This window comes from Erythrolamprus reginae, chromosome 9 (genome assembly GCF_031021105.1).
Source record: "Erythrolamprus reginae isolate rEryReg1 chromosome 9, rEryReg1.hap1, whole genome shotgun sequence".
NCBI classification, from domain to species: Eukaryota; Metazoa; Chordata; class Lepidosauria; order Squamata; family Dipsadidae; genus Erythrolamprus; species Erythrolamprus reginae.
The window spans coordinates 30,969,254-30,991,345 of NC_091958.1; the positions used below are offsets into that span (position 1 = coordinate 30,969,254).

General features: G+C 45.4%; 1 protein-coding gene across 2 annotated transcripts in view; it reads right to left on the reverse strand.

The window, feature by feature from the left end:
- The window catches only part of CPNE2 (copine 2), a 267,144-nt gene that overhangs the window by 65,294 nt on the left and 179,758 nt on the right, over positions 1-22,092 (reverse strand). For both annotated transcript variants that reach the window (XM_070760761.1, XM_070760762.1), the window contains 2 exons: positions 17,436-17,522; positions 11,245-11,304 (listed from right to left, as the gene is read on the reverse strand). In XM_070760761.1, coding sequence (XP_070616862.1) covers positions 11,245-11,304; positions 17,436-17,522 — 147 coding nt within the window. The remainder of the gene's footprint in view (positions 1-11,244; positions 11,305-17,435; positions 17,523-22,092) is intronic.

A 22,092-nucleotide genomic window follows, 5' to 3' on the forward strand; every position in this document is an offset into this window, starting at 1 on the left:
GAAAAGGAAGTGAAAGATCTATTTCTCAGACAGAAGCCCGGAAAAGCACCAGGCCCAGACAAGATAACTCCTTCTTGCTTAAAAGTCTGTGCTGACCAATTGGCCCCCATCTTCACCCAAATCTTCAACAAATCACTAGAGTTGTGCTATATTCCTTCCTGCTTCAAACGCTCGACTATCATCCCAGTGCCAAAGAAGCCCTCCATCAAGGAACTGAATGACTACAGACCAGTTGCTCTAACATCTGTAGTTATGAAAACCTTTGAAAGGCTAGTGATGTTTCACTTGAAAACCATCACGGATCCACTGTAATTTGCATACCGAGCAAATAGATCAACAGATGATGCTGTTAATATGGCTCTACACTACATCCTTCAACATCTTGAATCTCCAATGACCTATGCTAGGGTCCTCTTTGTGGACTTCAGTTCAGCATTCAATACCATCGTACCAGACATTCTCTTAACCAAACTAAATCAGCTAGCGGTACCTGAACACACTTGTAAGTGGATCACAAGCTTCCTAACAGACAGGAAGCAGCAGGTGAAGCTAGGAAAAATCACATCAGATACATGTACAATTAGCACAGGTGCCCACCCAAGGCTGTGTACTCTCACCACTTCTCTTCTCTCTATACACTAATGACTGCATCTCAAATGATCCATCTGTTAAACTACTGAAGTTTGCAGATGATACAACAATGATCGGACTAATTCGAGACAATGATGAATCCGCATACAGACGAGAAGTTGAACAACTATCCTTGTGGTGTGACCAGAACAATCTAGAACTGAACACACTCAAAACCGTAGAAATTGTGGTAAACTTTAAGAGAAACCCTTCCACCCTTCCACCTCTCACAATACTAGACAACACAGTATCAACAGTAGAGACCTTCAAATTTCTAGGTTCTATCATATCTCAAGACCTAAAATGGTCACCTAACATCAAAAACATCTTCAAAAAAGCACAACAAAGAATGTTCTTTCTGTGCCAGCTCAGGAAGCTCAAACTGCCCAAGGAGCTGCTGATACAGTTCTACAGAGGAATCATTGAGTCTGTCATCTGCACCTCTATAACTGTCTGGTTTGGTGCTACAACCCAACAGGATCAACACAGACTTCAGAGGATAATCAGAACTGCAGAAAAAACAATTGCTTCCAACCTGCCTTCCATTGAGGACCTGTATACTGCACGAGTCAAAAAGAGGGCGGGGAAAATATTTACTGACCCCTCACATCCTGGACACAAATCGTTTCAACTCCTACCCTCAAAACGTCGCTACAGAGCACTGCACACCAAGACAACTAGACACAAGAACAGTTTTTTTCCTGAACGCCATCACTCTACTAAACAAATAATTCCCTCAACACTGTCAGACTTTCTACTAAATCTGCACTTCTATTCTACTAGTTTTTCTCATCATTCCTTTCACCCATTTCCTCCCATGTTGACTGTATGACTGTAACTTGTTGCTTATATCCTAAGATTTTTATTAATATTGCTTCTTCATTGCTTATTTGACCCCTATGACAATCATTAAGTGTTGTACCACATGATTCTTGACAAATGTATATTTTATTTTATGTACGCTGAGAGCATATGTACCAAGACAAATTCCTTGTGTGTCCAATCCCACTTGGCCAATAAAAATTCTATTCTATTCTATTCTATTCTATTCTAAAGTGTTAAGAGAAGGCTTGTGATACTGTCCATAGCCAAAAATAGTGTATTTACTTCCACATCTTTACTTTGTGGAAATTCGACTTTCACAGGTGGTCTCGGAACGCATCTCCCATGAAAGTTGAGGGAACACTCTATATATATATATGTTGGGCCGAGAGGCAAATAAGGAGCTGTGATGTTCTTTCAATACACCAGGGTGATTCAACACAAAAATATGTAACCCTTCCCTGGTGCAGAGCTGAAGGGATTGGATACTGTAGCCTAGAGCAGTGTTTCCCAACCTTTTTTGAGCCGTGGCACATTATTCATATTTTCAAAATCCTGGGGAACACTGAAAGGGGACGGGGGGCGGGGGGGCGGGCTAAAGAAAAGTTTGGACAAAAAAACCCTCTCTCTTCCTCCCTTTCGCTCTATTTCTCCCTCTTTCTCTCTTTTCCTTCCTTCCCTTCTTTCTCTCTCTCCATCCCTCTTTCTTTCTTTCTTTCTTCCTCTCTTTTTTGCTCTCTTTCTCTCTCCCTCCTTCCCTTCCTCTATGTCTTTCTCTCTCCCTTGCTCTCTCTCTCTCTGTCTCTCTTGCTATCTCTTTCTTGCTTTTTTCTCTCTCTCTTGCTCTCTCTCTCTCTTTCACTGTTTTGCTATATGTCTCTTTCTTTCTCTTTGCCTCTCTTTGCCTCTCTTGCTATCTCTCTTTCTTTCTCTCTCTTTCTCTCTCTCTGTCTCTCTTGCTATGTCTCTCTTTCTTTCTCTTTCTCTCTCTCTCTCTGTCTGTCTCTCTTGCTATGTCTCTCTTTCTCTCTCTCTTTCTCTATCTCTCTTTCTCAGGCCTCTCTTGCTGTCTCTCTTTCTTTCTCTGTCTCTCTTTCTCTGCCTCTCTTGCTATGTCTCTCTTTCTCTCTCTCTCTGCCTCTCTTATATGTCTCTCTTTCTTTCTCTCTCTCTCTCAGCTGACTGCAAGCGGGAGCCCTGACGGCGGCAGCTGGACGTGCTGCTGGACACCGTATATGCCAGGCACGCAGTGCCAGCATGTACGACGTCCAGCAGCACATCCAACCGCCACCGTCAGGGCTCCCGCTTGCAGTCAGCTGAGAGAGAGAGAGAGAGCGATCCCTCTCACCGCCGCTATCTGCCTGCGACTGCCTGCGGCCGCTGCGGCCACCCCCCCTGCTCCCATCGCCAGTGCCCTCCTGCCGGGCCACAAAGGACACTTGCCGTCGACGCCAGAGAAGCTCCAGCTTCCATCCTGGGGCTCCCGCTCGCAGCTGTCCCCCGGCTCCTGCTCGATGCCGCGGTTTTCGGCGCTCTCCTGCTGGGCCCCAAAGAAGGAAGGCGGGAAAAAGGCGCGAAGAATGGAGCTCTCCTTCTTCCTGCCTTCCTTCTTTGGGGCCCAGTAGGAGAGCGCTGAAAACCGCAGCATCGAGCAGGAGCCGGGGGACAGCTGCGAGCGGGAGCCCCAGGACGGAAGTACAGTGATCCCTCGATCATCGCGAGGGTTCCGTTCCAGGACCCCTCGCGATGATCGATTTTTCGCGAAGTAGCGGTGCGGAAGTAAAAACACCATCTGCGCGTGCGCAGATGGTGTTTTTGCTTCCACTGCCGCCCGCCCTTCGCCCGCCCACCCCGTTGCTCGCACTTGGGTGCGCGCGCGCTTGGGGACACCCTAGCTCCGCTTCCCAGCTGGGAGGCGGAGGTGGGGTGTCCCCAGGCTCGCGCGCGCTGCCCGCCCGCCCACGCTGTTGCCGGCTCCGCTTCCCAGCTGGGAGGCGGAGGTGAGGTGTCCCCAAGCGCGCGCGCTTTCCCCAGCAACGCGCGCGCGCTGGGAAGCAGAGCTAGGGTGTCCCCAGGCTCGCACGCCGCCCGCCCTCCCACGCTGTTGCCGGCTCCGCTTCCCAGCTGGGAGGCGGAGGTGAGGTGTCCCCAAGCGCGCGCGCTTTCCCCAGCAACGTGCGCGCGCTGGGAAGCAGAGCTAGGGTGTCCCCAGGCTCGCGCGCGCCGCCCGCCCGCCCACGCTTGTGCCGGCTCCGCTTCCCAGCTGGGAGGCGGAGGTGAGGTGTCCCCAAGCGCGTGCGCTTTCCCCAGCAACGCGCGCAGAGCTAGGGTGTCCCCAGGCTCGCGCGCGCCGCCCGCCCGCCCACGCTGTTGCCGGCTCCGCTTCCCAGCTGGGAGGCGGAGGTGAGGTGTCCCCAAGCACGCGCGCTTTCCCCAGCAACGCGCGCAGAGCTAGGGTGTCCCCAGGCTCGCGCGCGCCGCCCGCCCGCCCACGCTGTTGCCGGCTCCGCTTCCCAGCTGGGAGGCGGAGGTGGGGTTTCCCGCGTGCGCCGCTGTCTTACCGGGGCAAGAGGGGGAAGACCCAGGGAAGCCTCTGCCCGGCGGGGAAACTCCACCATCTACGCATGCGTGGAAGGGCACGCATGCGCAGATGGTGGAGTTTACTTCCGGGTTGAAAACTCGCGATATAGCGTTTCGCGATACTCGAGATCGCGAAACTCGAGGGATCACTGCACTGGCAGCACCCCACTCAGCTGGAGCTTGGCGGCACACCTGGCCATGTCTTGCGGCACACTAGTGTGCCGCGGCACACCGGTTGGGAAACGCTGGCCTAGAGGATAGAACAGGAGACACTTCCAACCGAGGTAAAGAGACAAAACCTTTAAAGTGCTGGTCTGTGGATATGTCCAGCACTGAGAAGATGACAACAATGACAGCGGCAAAGAGACAGATTTGGCCAACGATAACGGCCATTACCAAAAAGCCTGGGAGGACAGAGCTTATACCCAGGATTCAGACTTTGTCCTATTTTACATCCTTTGAACTCACTTTTTAGATCAGATGTTATCTATATGAACTTGGCTGAATTGATTAATTAATTGACCAGTTGGAATATTTTTTACCTATATTTTTATAATTATATATATTTTAATACTAGTTTTATATTAATTAATTAATTTTTAATTGAATTATTGTGGGGATTTTAAGGATGGATGAATGGCAAGGGTGGAATGGTGGGAATGGTATATTTGAATGGAATGAGGGGGGAGGGTCAAGGTTGGAAGATTGGGGTGGGATGGCTGCTATGTATGAAATTAATGAGTGGGGTGGATGGGATGATAGGTATATGAACAATGTGAATAGTGTGAATGCTGGCCCACCTGACGCTCGAGAGGCGGGAGAGGAAGGGGCACCGATCTCTGGGGTGGCAGAGGGTCGGAATATTCCAGTGTTTCTGGGGAGAGGCAGATATGGCGGGGGCCATGGAGTTAGCCATTCCAGGGGAACGAGGGATCGTTGCTTAATAACGATCCCTTGTTCTGGCTCCGTGAGCCCAATCTTGGGTACTGGTGATGAGTGTAACTCTGGCCCTGGGCTCAGGTTGCTGCTACTCTATGCCAGGTCGGTGGTAAATAAAGCTCTCCTCATCCGGGATTTGATCCTGGATGAGGAGGCCGACCTGGCATGTATTACTGAAACCTGGCTGGGCCCAGAGGGAGGTGTTCGTGGACTCATTGCTCCGGAAATTGCGGGTTGCGAGTCTCTCTTGATGAAGTTGGACTTAGGGGTTCAGGTGGGCTTATTTCTCACATACCTGCCTCCCAGCTGCGTGTCAAAAGCCCTGCCTGTGCTACTCGAGGAGGTAGCCGGGTTGGCGGTGGAGTTGCCCGGACTTATTGTCCTGGGGGACTTCAACCTGCCGTCACTCGGCAAAACCTCTGGGTTGGCACAGGAGTTCATGCCCACCATGACAGCCATGGACCTGACTCAAGTAGTACAGGGTCCGACTCACGAGGGAGGGCACGCACCTGACATGGTATTCCTTTCCGAGCCACTGAGTAATGGTCTGAGACTAAGGGGCTTAGAAGCATTGCCTTTGTCATGGTCAGACCATTTTCTACTATGGCTTGACTTCCTGGCTCCAATCCTTCCCCGCAGGGAGGCGGAACCAATTAAGATGTTCTGCCCCAGATGCCTGATGGACCCAGAGGGCTTTCAGACAGTGCTTGGGGTTATACCAGAGGCACTTGTCCACAGTTCGGCAGAGTCTCTTGCGGAAGCCTGGAACAAGGCCGCAGCGGAGGCTCTCGACCGGATTGCGCCTTTGCGACCTCTCTGTGGCGCTAGACCCCGTAGAGCTCCATGGTTCAACGAGGAGCTCCGGGAAGTTGAAACGCCAGAAGAGACGTCTAGAGAAGCGATGGAGGAAGAGTAGGTCTGAATCTGATCGAACACTTGTAAGAGCTTTTATTAAGACTTACAAAGTGGCGCTCAAGGCGGCAAGATGCGCGTACCATGCCGCCTTGATTGCATCAGCGGAATCCCGCCCGGCCGCTCTGTTTAGGGTGACCCGCTCCCTTCTTAATCAGGGGGGAGTTGGGGAGCCCTTGCAGAGCAGTGCCGAGGATTTTAACACGTTTTTCGCTGATAAAATCGCTCAAATCCGGGCCGATCTCGACACCAATTGGGAAACAGAGTCGACTGACAATGAGTCAGTCGAGGTGACTGGGGCACGTACTTGTCCACCTGTCTGGGAAGAGTTTGATCTGGTGACACCTGATGAAGTAGACAAGGCCATTGGATCTGTGAGTTCCGCCACCTGCTTACTGGATCCGTGTCCCTCTTGGTTGGTCTCGGCCAGCAGGGCGGTGACACGGAGCTGGGTCCAGGAGATTACCAACGCTTCCTTGGGGAGGGGAGTTTTTCCAACTCTCTATAAAGAAGCGCTTGTGCGCCCCCTCCTCAAGAAGTCCTCCCTGGACCCAGCCATACTTAATAACTATCGCCCAGTCGCCAACCTTCCCTTTATGGGGAAGGTTGTTGAGAAGGTGGTGGCGCTCCAGCTCCAACGGTCCTTGGAAGAAGCCGATTATCTAGGTCCCCAGCAGTCGGGTTTCAGACCCGGTTACAGCACGGAAACTGCTTTGGTCGCGTTGATGGATGATCTCTGGTGGGCCCGGGACAGGGGTTTATCCTCTATCCTGGTGCTCCTTGACCTCTCAGCGGCTTTCGATACCATCGACCATGGTATCCTTCTGTACCGGCTGGAGGGGTTGGGACTGGGAGGCACTGTTATTCAGTGGTTCTCCTCCTACCTCTCTGGCCGGTCGCAGTCGGTGTTAGTGGGTGGTTAGAGGTCGACTCCGAGGTCTCTCCCTTGTGGGGTGCCTCAGGGGTCGGTCCTCTCCCCCCTGCTATTTAATATCTACATGAAACCGCTGGGTGAGATCATCCGAGGGCATGGGGTGAGGTATCATCAGTACGCTGATGATACCCAGCTTTACATCTCCACCCCATGTCCAGTCAACAAAGCAGTGGAAGTGATGTGCCGGTGCCTGGAGGCTGTTGGGGCCTGGATGGGTGTCAACAGACTCAAACTCAACCCGGATAAAAGCGGAGTGGCTGTGGGTCCTGCCTCCCAAGGACAATTCCATCTGTCCGTCCATTACCCTGGGGGGGAATTATTGACCCCCTCGGAGAAGGTCCGCAACTTGGGCGTCCTCCTCGATCCACAGCTCACATTAGAGAACCATCTTTCAGCTGTGGCGAGGGGGGCGTTTGCCCAGGTTCGCCTGGTGCACCAGTTGCGGCCCTATCTGGACCGGGACTCATTGCTCACAGTCACTCATGCCCTCATCACCTCAAGGTTCGACTACTGTAATGCTCTCTACATGGGGCTACCTTTGAAAAGTGTTCGGAAACTTCAGATCGTGCAGAATGCAGCTGCGAGAGCAGTCATGGGCTTACCTAGGTATGCCCATGTTTTGCCATCACTCCGCAGTCTGCATTGGTTGCCAATCAATTTCTGGTCACAATTCAAAGTGTTGGTTATGACCTTTAAAGCCCTTCATGGCATCGGACCAGAATATCTCTGAGACCGTCTCCTGCCGCACGAATCCCAGCAACCGATTAGGTCCCACAGAGTGGGCCTTCTCCGGGTCCCATCAACTAAACAATGTCGGTTGGCGGGCCGCAGGGGAAGAGCCTTCTCTGTGGCAGCCCCGACTCTCTGGAACCAACTCCCCCCGGAGATTAGAACTGCCCCTACTCTCCCTGCCTTCCATAAAGTTCTTAAAACCCACCTCTGTCGTCAGGCATGGGGGAACTGAAACATCTCCCGCAGGCATGTACAATTTATGTATGGTATGTTTGTGTGTGTGCTTGTTAGTATATTGGGGTTCTTTTTAAACTTTTTTAAATATTTAAATTGATTTGGATTTGTTACGATTTGTTTAGGCCTTGTTGTGAGCCGCCCCGAGTCCGCGGAGAGGGGCAGCATACAAATCTAAATAATAAATAATAATAATAAAAAAAAATTCTCTGCCTTACAAGGAAAAGGTTGCAGGTTCAAGTCCCAGTGGGTATGGCTAGCTGATGAGGCCAAAATAAGGCCGAAATAGATCTATCCTAGTCTCCCTTAATTTTCAAATTCAGCAAAAAAAAAGGTGACACATACAGATAGAATTGTCGGCTATCAATAAAATTAACTGCCTTGGAAATGGCCCTGGGTTGGGCTGAGAGGCAAATAAGGAGCTGTGATGTTCCTTCAATACACCAGGGTGATTTGACACAAAAATATGTAACCCTTCCCTGGTGCAGAGCTGAAGGGATTGGATACTGTAGCCTAGAGGATAATTCTCTGCCTTACAAGGCAACAGTTGCAGGTTCAAGTCCCAGTGGGTATGGCTAGCTGATGAGGCCAAAATAAGGCTGAAATAGATCTATCCTAGTCTCCCTTAATTTTCAAATTCAGCAAAAAAAATGTGACATACATACATACATACACACACACACACACACACACACACACATATATATATATATGTTAAATGTTTTTAGCTGGAATTTTAAAATTAAGGGAGACTAGGATGGTCCCATTTCGGCCTTGTTCTGGCCTCATCAGCTAGCCACACCCTTTCCTTTACTGGGATTCGATCTGGTGAACTCTGCCTTGTAAAGCAGAGAACTAGCAGTTAGAGCTATCAGATCAGAACCCTTCCAGCTCTGTACCAGGGAGGGGGTATATGTTTTGTTTTGTTTTTTTAATGTCGGATCACCCTGGTATATTTTAAGGAACGTCACAGCTCCTTTTTTGCCTCTAGGCCCAACCCAGGACCACTACAAGGCAGTTAATATATTTTATAGCCGACAACTATATTCTGTATGTGTTAAATGTTTTTAGCTGGAATTTTAAAATTAAGGGAGACTAGGATGGTCCCATTTCGGCCTTGTTCTGGCCTCATCAGCTAGCCACACCCTTTCCTTTACTGGGATTCGATCTGGTGAACTCTGCCTTGTAAAGCAGAGAACTAGCAGTTAGAGCTATCAGAGCTGGAAGGGTTCTGATCTGATAGCTCTAACTGCTAGTTCTCTGCTTTACAAGGCAGAGTTCACCAGATCGAATCCCAGTAAAGGAAAGGGTGTGGCTAGCTGATGAGGCCAGAACAAGGCCGAAATGGGACCATCCTAGTCTCCCTTAATTTTAAAATTCCAGCTAAAAACATTTAACACATACAGAATATAGTTGTCGGCTATAAAATATATTAACTGCCTTGTAGTGGTCCTGGGTTGGGCCTAGAGGCAAAAAAGGAGCTGTGACATTCCTTAAAATATACCAGGGTGATCCGACATAAAAACACACACACACACACACACACACACACACACACACACACACACACACACACACACATATATATATATATATATATATATATATATATATATATATATATATATATATACAGTGATACCTTGTCTTACAAACTTAATTGGTTCCGGGATGAGGTTCTTAAGGTGAAAAGTTTGTAAGACGAAACAATGTTTCCCATAGGAATTAATGGAAAAGTGATTAATGCGTGGAAGCCCAAAATTCCCCCCTTTTGCCAGCCGAAGCGCCTGTTTTTGCACTGCTGGGATTCCCCTGAGGCTCCCCTCCGTGGGAAACCCCACCTCTGGACTTCTGTGTTTTTGCGATGCTGCAGGGGAATCCCAGCAGCAGAATCCCAGCAGCAGAATCCCAGCATTGCATAAACGAGCGCTTTGCTGGCAACGGAAGCGTGGAGGTGGGGTTTTCCAGCAAAGGGAGCATCAGTGAAATCGCAGCATTGCAAAAACATCGAAGTCCTTGAATCCCCACCTCCGGACCTCTGTGTTTTTGTGATGCTGCGATTTCACTGAGGCTCCCCTCACTGGGAAACCCCACCTCCGGACTTCGGTTGCCAGCGAAGCGCCCATTTTTGTGCTGCTGGATTCCCCTGCTGGGATTCCCCTGCAGCATCACAAAAGCATGGAAGTTTGGAGGTGGGGTTTCCCATGGAGGGGAGCCTCAGAGGAATCCCAGTAGTGCAAAAACAGGTGATTCGCGGGCAACAGAAGTGGAAGTTTGGAGGCGGGGCATCCCAGCGGCGGCGGTGGGTTTGTAAGGTGAAAATAGTTTATAAGAAGAGGCAAGAAAATCTTAAACCCCGGGTTTGTATCTCGAAAAGTTTGTATGACGAGGCATTTAGATTTTCACGGGTATATGTATGTAGATTGTTCTGAGTTCGGGTTTTGCCCCGTGTAATATTTTGAGTGTCTATGCGACGTTTTGGTGCAATCACATTCACCATCATCAGGCTGAAGTTTTAAGCTTCGTGTTGCTGTAAATATGGATATCCATATTTACAGCAACACGAAGCTTAAAATTTCAGCCTGATGATGGTGAATGTGATTTCACCGAAACGTCGCAGAGACACTCAAAATATTACACGGGGCAAATCCCGAACTCAGAAAAATCTACATACATACATACATACATACATACATACATACATACATACATATGCATTGATGTTTTGTTTTCATTTCATTCATTTTTTTAAGGTAGAGAAAAAAAATAATTTATATATACAATTTTCATATCTTAAAAACTTAACAAAACATCCTAAAATTCTATTTTCATTTCATCAATCATATCTCCATCACTTCAACAATTAAACTGAAACGAATAATAAGCATTTTATATTTACAATAATATAAATCTTAAACTACTTTAGATTTGTGTAACATAACTATCTAATGCTGCCTTTTCGTCATCCAAGTTTCTACCATCCAATTTCTAATTCTATGACAGTTTTCAAATAATTATCTATTTTTAAGTATTTTTACTTTCAATCCATTCATAAAATCTCCCCCACATTGTATAATACTCCGAATCCTCTTTATCTTTAATTTTCAATGTGAAGTTTATTCATTTCAACATTTCATAGTTCATTTCAAATTTTTAGCTGCCAAATTTGAAGACCTCGGCCGAACAGCACGCAGGGTGCCCACCTGGATCTTCCACGATGCATCCCCTTTTCTCTATTGCTCATCCTCCCGACATGTTGCTAACTGGGTGGCAAATGTCTTGTCGGGATCTTGTCGAACCAGAGCTTGACCTATAATTTTGCAGGCCACGCAAACAAACCTTTTTTTTCAACTTCCAGGTGTAAGTGATGCTTTAATTAATGCTGAGATTTAACCGAGAGGCCACAACAGTGATTATGTTGTTAGCGTTCATGGAAAGAAAAAAATCATCAAGATCCTTACCGTAAACATTAATTGGCAGCCTCCGAGGATGTAATCCAGGAAGGAGTAATCTCGGGTGATCTTAAAAGAGGAGAGGGAAGTTTTGGGATGAGGGGAGAAGGAAAGGAGAAACAGAGGAAGTTAATGCCAAAGCAAGGTTGTTTCACAAAATACGCATTTATTCCTCTATTGCTTCTTAACCTTGGCAATTTTAAGATGTGTGAACTCTCAGAATTCCCCAGCTGGGAATTAACTTCAACTCCCAGAACTCCCAAATCAGGAATTGACTTCAACTCTGAGAACTCCTCAGCTGGGAATTGACATCAACTCCCAGAATTCCACAGCTGGGAATTGACTTCAACTTCCAGAATTCCTCTGCGTGCCTGGCCGGCGGAATTCTGGAAGATGAAGTCCACATGTCTTAAAGTTGCTGAAGTGGAGAAACAATCTTCTAGTTTGAATCTCCTCGCAGCCATCACATTTCCAAAGGCTGTGGCTGGATTTACACCACACATTTACCTTTTAAGCCAAGGAAAACTAAAACCATAACAGTTCTGCAATATGATATCGAGATAGTGCATCGTGGTTTCAGGATGTAACTTGCTTCACATGGTGTAGCCTGGGAATGTTACAACCCTCTGCATCACAAGCCACTTAACCCGTTGTTTTTACTTCCGCCTGGAACTGTGCAGCCTATCAAAAGCAGCAGACTGGGGGTTTGTGTGTTTGAGTCATTGCTAGCAGGGTTGCTGTTTTATGTCAACAAAGGCCTTTGTAGTGCAAATGTTCTTCTCTATTCTCCTGGACATATTTCTCTGAGAAAGTTGGTGATGTTTGAATGGTCACTAAGCTGTCACCTATGGCAGTATTTCCCAACTTTGGCAACTTTAATAGCAACTTTAACTTTAATTAGACTAATATACAGGGTGTCCAGGGGGAAAACATTTTGAAATTCCCTGATATTTCCCTGATGTTTCCGTGTAACTTGCGATCTAGTTAAGGCGCGGTCACAGATGACGTCACACCAAACAGCTAACGTCACACCAGTAGCTGAGGAAGCAGGTTGTGGCCACAGTTATGTTCATTTTTGTTTGACTCTGCCAGGCAGCATGATCTGTTGTTTTGTTTTATATGATTTTTTCCTGACTATTAAACATTTTAATATAGTTTGGTTTTTTCCCATGATTTATTCTATTATTTTTTTTCACTAATCCCCTGATAATTCCAAAATATTTTGCAAACTGCCAATATACCTGATAATTCCCCGATTCCCGTTTTCCAGGTTTGCTGGACACCCTGTATATACCTCTTCATAGAGCTTTTTCAACCCTCTATAAGCGGTTTACAGAATCAGCCTTTTGCCCCCAACAATCTTTGTCCTCATTTTATTCACCTCAGAAAGACGGAAGGCTGAGTCCACCTTGAGCTGGTGGTGACATTTGAACTGCTGGACTACAGCTAGCAGTTAGCTGAAGTAGCCTGCAGTGCTACACTTTAACCACTGCACCACCCCGACTCTTTAAGATTATTTATGAATTAGACTTCTATGCCACCCTTCTCAACCGACTCAGGTTGATTATTATACCGATTAGTATACGTATTATACCAATTGGTCTACTTCAATTCCCAGAATCCTTCAGTCTTCATGGGATCTTCACACTCATAGTGAGGCCGAGGACTGTGATGGGAAAGCTTGTACACCAAGGTAGCCTAAGGGCAAATGTGTCCAGATGCAGAAATCCTGCATTGGCATATTGTGTGAACCAGGCCAATACAAGGAGCCTTAATAGGCTTTCCACTTAGCCTCAACTTACCACCATAAATCCCCCTGACCACTATATGCACAAGATCTTCACCTCAGAATGGATGGAAACTACCATCCAAGTCAAGGAGAGAAGCAACCTGGAGTTAAGGAGAAACTTCTTAGCAGTGAGGACAATTAACCAGTGGAACGGCTGGCCTCCAGAAATCGTGGGTGCTCCATCACTGGAGGTCTTGAAGAAGGGACTAGAAGACAGTCACTCATCTGAAAGGGTATGGGTCCATGATGGTGAGCCTGTGGCTCACAGGCCACAGGTGACATGCAAAGCCCCATTGGAGGGTACGTGAAATGTTGCCCCATGCGTGCGCTGCTCAGCTGAGTTTTGGCCATGGGAAAGGTCACTTCACCTTCTGGACTCTTCAGTGAAGCCACCCTGAAGCCCCAGAGGGCAAAAAACCTCACCAAATGGACAACCGGAAGTATGTAAAATGCATTTCCGGTTTCCCTTTGTGCTGTTTTTTGCATTCTGGAGGGTTCAGGAAGCTTCCCTGAAGGCTTCAAAGTGCAAAAAACAGCACATGGGGCAAACTGGAAGTCTGTTTTTCCAAACTTCCAGTTTTCCCATCTGGCCCTTTTTTGACGTTCCAGGCTCTCGTGAGGCCTGAGCGTATGCGCAATGGAAGCATGTGGGAGATGCATGGTGGGGGGGGAGGGAAGGGGGAGCACTTGCACACATGCTAGCACACCCACGCACCCCCTTTTGGCATGTGAACCAAGAAAGGTTGGCCATCACTGCATGGATTGTCCTACCTGAGCAGGTGTCTTCCAGATTCTATTCTGATTCTGATCGTGAGGTCCTAAAATATATGATTTTTTTTTTTTGCAACAGTGCATGCCACAGTTGTTAAGACACTGACAAGTTGTTCATGAGTTGCCATGTACACAATTGTTAAGCCCATTGATTGTTGTGGGACACCTTTCCTGAAAACTTTAAATGTAGAGCTGGACTTCCTTAGGTCATTTCACTCCTTGCCCAAGAAGCTACTTCAGTTCTACTTCTTCTGGGATGAGAAGCAAAACGTCTTTGAGGCCCAGTTCCTGCAACTGTTTATCCTATGTTTTTGCCTCCAGTCCCCTCATCCTCCTGGTTGCTCTTCTCTGCCCTCTTTCTAGAGTCTCAACATCTTTTTCATAGTCTGGTGACAAAAACTGGATGATCAATTGTTGTTTGTAACTTATGATCAATGATCGTAACGATGATTTATGATCCATAAACGTATCACTTTGTTGTTCCAATATACACTGAAAGCTTATGCGTTGGAGACAACAAATTCACCATGTGTCCAATTACACTTGTCCAATAAATAATTGTATTCTATTCTAACTTAACAACTGCAGTGATTCATGTAACAAGGGTCACACATAATGTCATAAAATGAAGCAAAACTCCCAACTGTCTTGTTTAACAGTGGAAATTTTAGGCTCAGTTGTGTTGTTGAGTCATTAAGTCAAGGACTAGCTAGCTGTAGTCTTCAAAGCAGGAGTCGGGAAGGACTAGAACCTTGGCCCGTTTACTAAATCTCAGCTGACCTTGAAGCAAAGCATCCAGATGAATAGACCCAGATTGTTGGGGGAAATAGGTTGACTCTGTAAACTGCTTAGAGGGGGCTGTAAAGGCACTCTGCAGCTGTATATGTCTAAGGGCTATTGTTATTGCCCTTCCTTCCCTCCTTCCTTCCTTCCTCCCTCCCTCCCTCCCTCTCATCCATCCATGATGCACAGAGGTCAAATTGCAGTATTGCAGGCAAACTCTGCCCACTGCCAGCAATTTAATCCTGACCAGCTCAAGGTCGACTCAGCCTTCCATCCTTCCCAGGTGGGTCAACCCAGATTGTTGAGGGCAAGAGGCCGATTCTGTGAACCGCTCAGAGAGGGCTGTAAAAGCTCTATGAAGCGGTATATGTCTAAATGCTATTGCTATCCTCCTCACAGGCCGTCTGCTGAAGCCTCATCTGCCTCCTTTAATTTGGTGGAATGGCAGGTTCATCAGGCCTCATGTTTGTCTTAATCCTGGCTTGTCAGAGTTTGGCATTTAAAAGAAATGATTGCATTTGTCCCAGAGTTGAGAACCTGCCTTTCGATGATTAGATGCTACTCCAACAATCTCGGTAGTATGTCAGTAATTATGATTTGAATGCAAATCTGAAAGGGGTTTAGCCATTTTAATCTATCAAACTTAAAAGCAAAGGTCTTCCAAGTCTGAAGAAGTGAATCACTCAAGAGGATTTATCATTTCGGAAGGGGAGAATATGTTAATGTATTGACTGCAGTGCTGAGTTGAGTAATAGGGTGCCTTGGGCATTATTTTCTAAGAAGAGACTTATGTATGCGAAGGTTCTTTATTTGTACTACTTGATAATATGCCACTGAGGGTGCAAAAGGACTTTTCCATTGAGGCATTTATATACTTTTACCAGTATCTCTGTATCTCACCTTGACCTTCCCTTATGCGCAGGCATTTTAAAAAATACTTCAGTGCTGAGGCCATAAATACAGGGAGCCCTTGGCTTACAACCATTTATTTAATGACCGCATGGTTCACTTAACAACCGTGGCAAAAAAAGGCAGTAAGATGGTGAACTATTTACTTACCATATTTTTCAGAGTATAAGACGCACCTTCTCCCCCACCCTAAAAGAGGGCAGAAATGTTGGTGCATCTTATACCCTGAATGCAGCCATTTTTGCTGTCCCAAAGTCCCGCCCCCGCGTCCCACTTTTGCAAAAAATTAGCTTGTTTTTTGCAAAAATAGGGTGGGCAAAGGGTCAGGGAAGCCTCAGAGAACTGGGGGAAAGGCAAAAATGCCTCCATTTTTATGAAAAAATGGGCAAAATGGTCCATTTTTCACTCAGGAGCTCCCTGCAAGCTTCCCAGACCCTTTGCCCACCCAATTTTTGTGGGGAAAAAACAGGTGAAAAACGGCCCATTTTTGCAAAAAAATGGGTGTGTTTTTGCTTTCTAATTACCCCATCTAGCATCACTGGAGAAGGAATTCTGGAAGTTGAAGTCCACTAGTCTTAAAGCTGTCAAGTTTGAAATTTGTAAAAAATGTACATCAGGTATTTTATTAAATGATATATTACACCTTTTAGTTCAGAATACTTTTTTCCTTGTTTTCCACCTCAAAAATCTAGGTACGTCTTATATTCCATAGCGTTTTATACTCTGAAAAATGCAGTAGTATCTTAATTGCTTAGCTTAGTCTTCTACTTATCACCAGTCATTTAAAGGCTGGTTGAAATTACAACCTAGTTTCAAAGTTTCTAAGTATTTCAAACTACCATATTTTTCAGAGTATAAGACATGTCCTATACACTGAATATAGCCAGTTTTGGACTTCCAAACCCGGCTCCCACATCCCATTTTTGTGAAAAATTGGTCTATTTTTCGCAAAAAATGGAATTTTTGCCTTCCCCCAGCCCCCGAAGCATTCTGCAAGCCTCCCAAACTCTCTCTGCACAAGACTGTTACCCTGTCTCCCCTGGTTCTTCTTTCACTAGACTCGCCACATCCGGTTCCTGCAACTGTTCATCGTCCAGTCCCCTCATTATCCTGGCTGCTCTCCTCTGCACTCTTTCTAGAGTCTCAGCATCTTCTTAATAGTCTGGTGACCAAAACTGGATTCAGTGCTCTAGGTGTGGTCTTACTAAGGCTTTACAGAGTGGTATTAGTACCTCCCTTCTTCTTGATTGTATCTCTCTCTTAATGCAATTTAGGATTGCATGGGCTTTTTTTCCTTCTGTACAAGCCTATAGCAAACTGCCCCCAAAACGGCCTTCATTTTCCAAATTACAGCTAGTTCTCAACTTACAACTGTTCCCTTAGTGACCATTCGAAGTCACAACAGCACTGAAAGAAGTGACTGATGACCAGTGAAGGGCTACCAAAATTTTTACTACCCCACTGTGGGTGTGGCTTCTGCATTTTCTTTCAACATCTTTCAGTGCACATTGGGTGCTCCGGGGTCGAGCTCCATTTTTGCTACCCCACTGCATCCCTCCCCTCGTCCGGGCAGCAGCCCACCTCTGCTTATGACCCTGTTTCACACTGACGGCCACTGCAGCATTTCCCGTGCTCACGTGCCCAAATTTCAGATGCTTGGTGACTGACTCATATTTATGACATCTGGAATGTCCAAGTGATCCTTTTTATAACCTTGCAACAAGCAAAATCAAACGGGGAAGCCAGATTCACTTAACAATGGGGCCACTAATTTAACAAGCGGGAGGGATTCACTTCGCAACTGTGGCAAAGAAGGGGCAAAATTCACTTGACAAATGCTTCACTTAGCAACCTACATTTTGGGGCTCAATTATGGTCTTAGGTCGAGGACTGCTGTTACATATTTCTAAAAACAAAACAACCTCTCTTAATGAGAAGCATAACTTACTTTGCAGGACTTGACAATGATGATGCCTGAATTCTTGTAGCTCCTTTTCTTCTTCTGCTTTTTGGCATTGATGCAATCAAACTCTACCTGCATGTTATTTTTTAAAGAGGAAAAAAGAAAGGAAGATCATGGTAAATGCAGTAATCTTGGTTTCTCTCTTTTTTTAAAATACAGAATTTTTTTTGTCCTGTAGTTCCTGGGAAAACTGAGGTTTACATTTTCAAAACACTTTAGGGGTAACCAAGTTAGGGAAGACTGGCTTAAACCAGTGCTTCCGACAGTTGCCACTTTAAGATGTGTGGACTTCAATTGCCAAAATCCTACTAAATTTTCGTCAGCCCCTGTTGACTTAATTTAAATGTTCTGGAGATCATGATGTCCCATGATTTTTAGGACAATATATATATCTATAACAATATATTTATCTATAACTATATCTGGAACTCACATTTTTAGGACAACACACACACACACACACACACACACACACACACACATATGTAAGTCTTGGCATATTCGGGTATTTTCCCGTGCAAGGTTGATAGACTCCTAGCGATGTTTTGACATGGTCCCACTCGTCATCTTCAGGCTGTTGTCTTCGGCTTTGTGCTCTAAGTCTATCAATCTTACATGAGAAAAGACCTGAATATGCCCAGACGTACACAACTATACCTGTGAAAATCTACGAAAACATATACATACCTACATACATACCTACATACATACATACATATTCATACATTTTATTTAAGCATACATACATTTCATTTCAACAAAGTTCAGACAAGTACAGAGAACAGAGTAGCGACTGGAGCCACACACAGCCTTAAGCTTAAAATTTCAGTTTCAATTCTCTATACAGACCCACAAGCAGTTAGCTCCCATTGGCTGACTCAGTAGCTATGCCTATTCATTGGCTAACCTTGTTAGCATAGTTCTCCTAGTTATGAATATTCTAACAGCGACCAGTCAGGTTCCGTCAGCCAGACAATATCGTTTGGCGGGGCCTAGAGGGAGAGCTTTCTCAGTGGAGCCCCCAGCCCTCTGAAATCAGCTCCCCCCAGAGATCCATACTGCCACCACCCTCCTCGCCTTCTGTAAGAGTCTGAAGACTTATGTATGCCACCAGGCTTGGGACCATTAGATAGATCTTTGCCCCCTGCCCAATGAATGTGTTGAGAGAATGTGGAGTGAATAGAATGGTTGTTTTTTTTAACAGTTTCTGGTTTTTTGTTTAGGTTTTCAAGAATTACAATCTTGTCATAACAGAAAATGACAGGAGAGCAAACTCATAAGGTCCAAAAAGACCTCAGCCCATCACTGAGTCACCGTCTGTGTCACAGCCGAGGTTAAAACAATGAAATGATGTAACTTCTGAATCTTGCTTCATGCAAATGGTGCAATTTACAAAAAATCACCTCACCTGCATGTTAAGTATTTCACATTGCACTTTAATGCCATGGCGGGTGTTTCAGGCCAATTAAGGCCATCACCTTAATTTCAAGGTGAAATTAAGGGTCAGGCCCCTAAACCAATGAGACACACAGAGTTTCTTCTAAGCAATTTAATTTATTGTTCCTCACTTACTGTGTTTCCCCAAAAATGAGACCCAACCAGAAAGTAAGCCCTAATGCATCTTTTGGAGCAAAAATTAATATAAGGCCCAGTCTTATTTTTGGGGAAACATGGCTACACACAGAAATCTTGCCAAGCTAAAGCAGACTACGTGTACCATAAAATATATATTATGGGACCTATTTGGGAGGAACGATCTTCATCATCTTTCTGCCACACAAACTAAAGGTAGTCTGTGATTTACAAGGTGAATATATGCGTCCCGGTATAATGCTGCAGGGTCCAATCTGGGTCAGTCACTGGGACCAGAGATTTTGTCCTGCAGGCTTTTGGACTCATGCTGGAGCCCTTCTTCAGGGAAGAACCGGGATGATGCAGTGGTTAGAGTGCAGCACTGCAGGCTCCTTCATCTGACTGCTAGCTGTAGTTCAGCAGTTCAAATCTCACCACTGGCTCAAGGTTGACTCAGCCTTCCATCCTTCCGAGGTGGATCAAAGGAGAACCCAGATTGTTGGGGGCAACAGCCCTCTCTAAGCATACCGCTTAGAGGTATGTAAGTCTAAATGCTATTGCTAACTTCTCTCTAATATTTGTCACACTTATGACTGTTGTAACATCCCTGCAACCAGGATTATCAGGGGACTGAAAACTTTAACATACAAAGAGAGGTTGCAGGAACTGGGCATGGCAAGTCTAGCGAAGAGAAAGACCAGAGGAGACATGAGAGCAGTCTTCCAGTATTTGAGGGACTGCCACAGAAAGGAAGAGGGGGTCAAGCTATTTTCCAAGGCATCCAAAGGCCAGACAAGGAATAATGGATGCAAACTGATCAAGGAGAGATTCAATCTGGAAATAAAGAGAACTTTTCTGTCAGTTAGAACAATCAACCCATCACTGATGGCTTTCAAGAAGAGACTGGACTGCCACCTGTCAGAAATGGTGAAGATCTCCTGCTTCGGCCAGGATTTGGACTAGATGACCTCCAAGGTCCCTTCCAACTCTAATAATCTCTAATCTGTAATCCTTGTGGTCACGTGTTCACAATTCAGATGCTTGGCAAATGACACGTATTTATAACAGTTGTAGTGTCCCGGGGGTGGGTGGGTGTCATGTGATCCCTTTTGTGATCTTCTGACAAGCCAAGTCAATGGGGAAGCCAGATTTACTTAACAACCATGTTATTAACTTAACAACTGCAGGGATTCTCTTAACAATGGTGGCAGGAAAGCTTGTAAAATGGAACAAAACTCAAGTTCTGTCTCACATAGTGACATACATATTGGGCTCAATTGTGGTTGGATGTCAAGGGGCATCTACCCTTCACTGCCTCTATCCCTTCTGGAATGCAGCCCCTCCCTCCTGGGAATCCAGACTGCAATCCACCAGACCCAAGACCTCACCTGGGTCCTAGTTCTCCCTCCACTGCTCCGTTTCCCCTGCTACACTTTCTTTTCTTTCTTTTTAAAAAAAATATTTTTATAGAATTTAAAACAAATCAACATACAACATACAAAAATAAAAATACAAAATACAGAATATACATATGTACAACACTAACATATAAAAAAGAAAAAAAGAAGAAACATTATATATGTGTATTATAGCATTATGTATTGCTATTGTAAGTCTATTATGTTCTTAACTTTTATTTTCTTCCTATCCTTATCATCTTTCATCACCCATTGTGTCCTATATATTATTTATTATATCGATTTTTTGTGTGTTCCAACCATTTATACCAATTCTCCCAAATTTTTTAGAATTCTGTGTTGCCCTATTTATCCTGTAATTGCATTGTCATTTTGCACATGTCCGCACATTCTAATATTTTAATTATTTTCATAGTGTTTGCAGGGATTATGTCTGTTTTCCAAAATTGTGCATAAAGAATTCTAACAACTATTATAATGTGTAATATGAGTTACAGGAGGTGTTTGCCTACTTTTGTTCTAAATATTCCTAACAGAAAACTTTCTGGTTTAAGTTCTACTGTCTTTTTGGTTATTTCCTTAATCCATTTTTGTATTGTTTTCCAATATTTCCTTATTTTTGAGCAAATCCACCACATGTGATAATAAGTACCAATTTCCTGTTTACATTTCCAGCATATAGGCAATGTATTGGGAAACATTTTTGCCAGTCTTGCCGGAGGTAAATGCCACCTGTAAAACATTTTATAGATATTCTCTCTGTATGATGAGGCCATTGTCATTTTGTAATTTTGATTCCATAGTTTGACCCAGAGCTCCAATTCAATAGTGTGGCCAAAATTTTGTGTTTTTTACTCCCTGCTACACTTTCTATCCACACACACCTCTGGATGCAGCCCTTCAGGTTAGCTCTGGGAAGGCCTGTTGGCAAGAACAGTGTGTTGGCTTCAGTCCGGAGCATCATGCCAGGCCATGTAAGCACCCCGAGACTTTTGCAATGGCTTGAACATCTGCCTGAGCTATTTACAGCCAGCAACTACATATAGAAGCCATCAGTTCCAGAGAGAAACCAACGTAGGAGCAGCAGATGAGCGCAGTGGGGCTTCGAGTTGAAATGAGGAAGGATGTGATTACTCACTAGGCAAACAAATGCATGGATCCATTTTATTTGTAAGCTCCTTACGCAGGAGCACAAGCTAGGATTGAGAAAGGCATAAATAAATAGCAGCCAGGAAGACAAAATTAAAATGCCATTTCTAGCCTCCAAAGGGCTTTGAAGTAATAACTGCAAATGGTCATTTAAACAAGAGATCTGCTGACGCTTGATGTCTCTACAAAAGGACTGAATCCTCACAATTTAGAGAGCATTTTTCTTTCCATCTCGGAGCATGGAAAAAGGAAATTCTGTTTTTTTAATGACCTAAGTTATGAGACTTTGGAATTCTCCATTAGCTTCCAATTCATGAATTTATCCAGTAGGTTAGAAGCTGGCTGTTTGCCAACTTACATAACCCTCCATCTGTTTATTTCATTCAGTTGTTAAATTTATATCTTGTCTCTCCAAGTTGGTAGAGACAGCGCTTCCTCCCCACAATATTTCCTTGCAAAAGCCTTGTGAGGTAGGCTGAGCTAAGAACGAATGACTGTCTCAA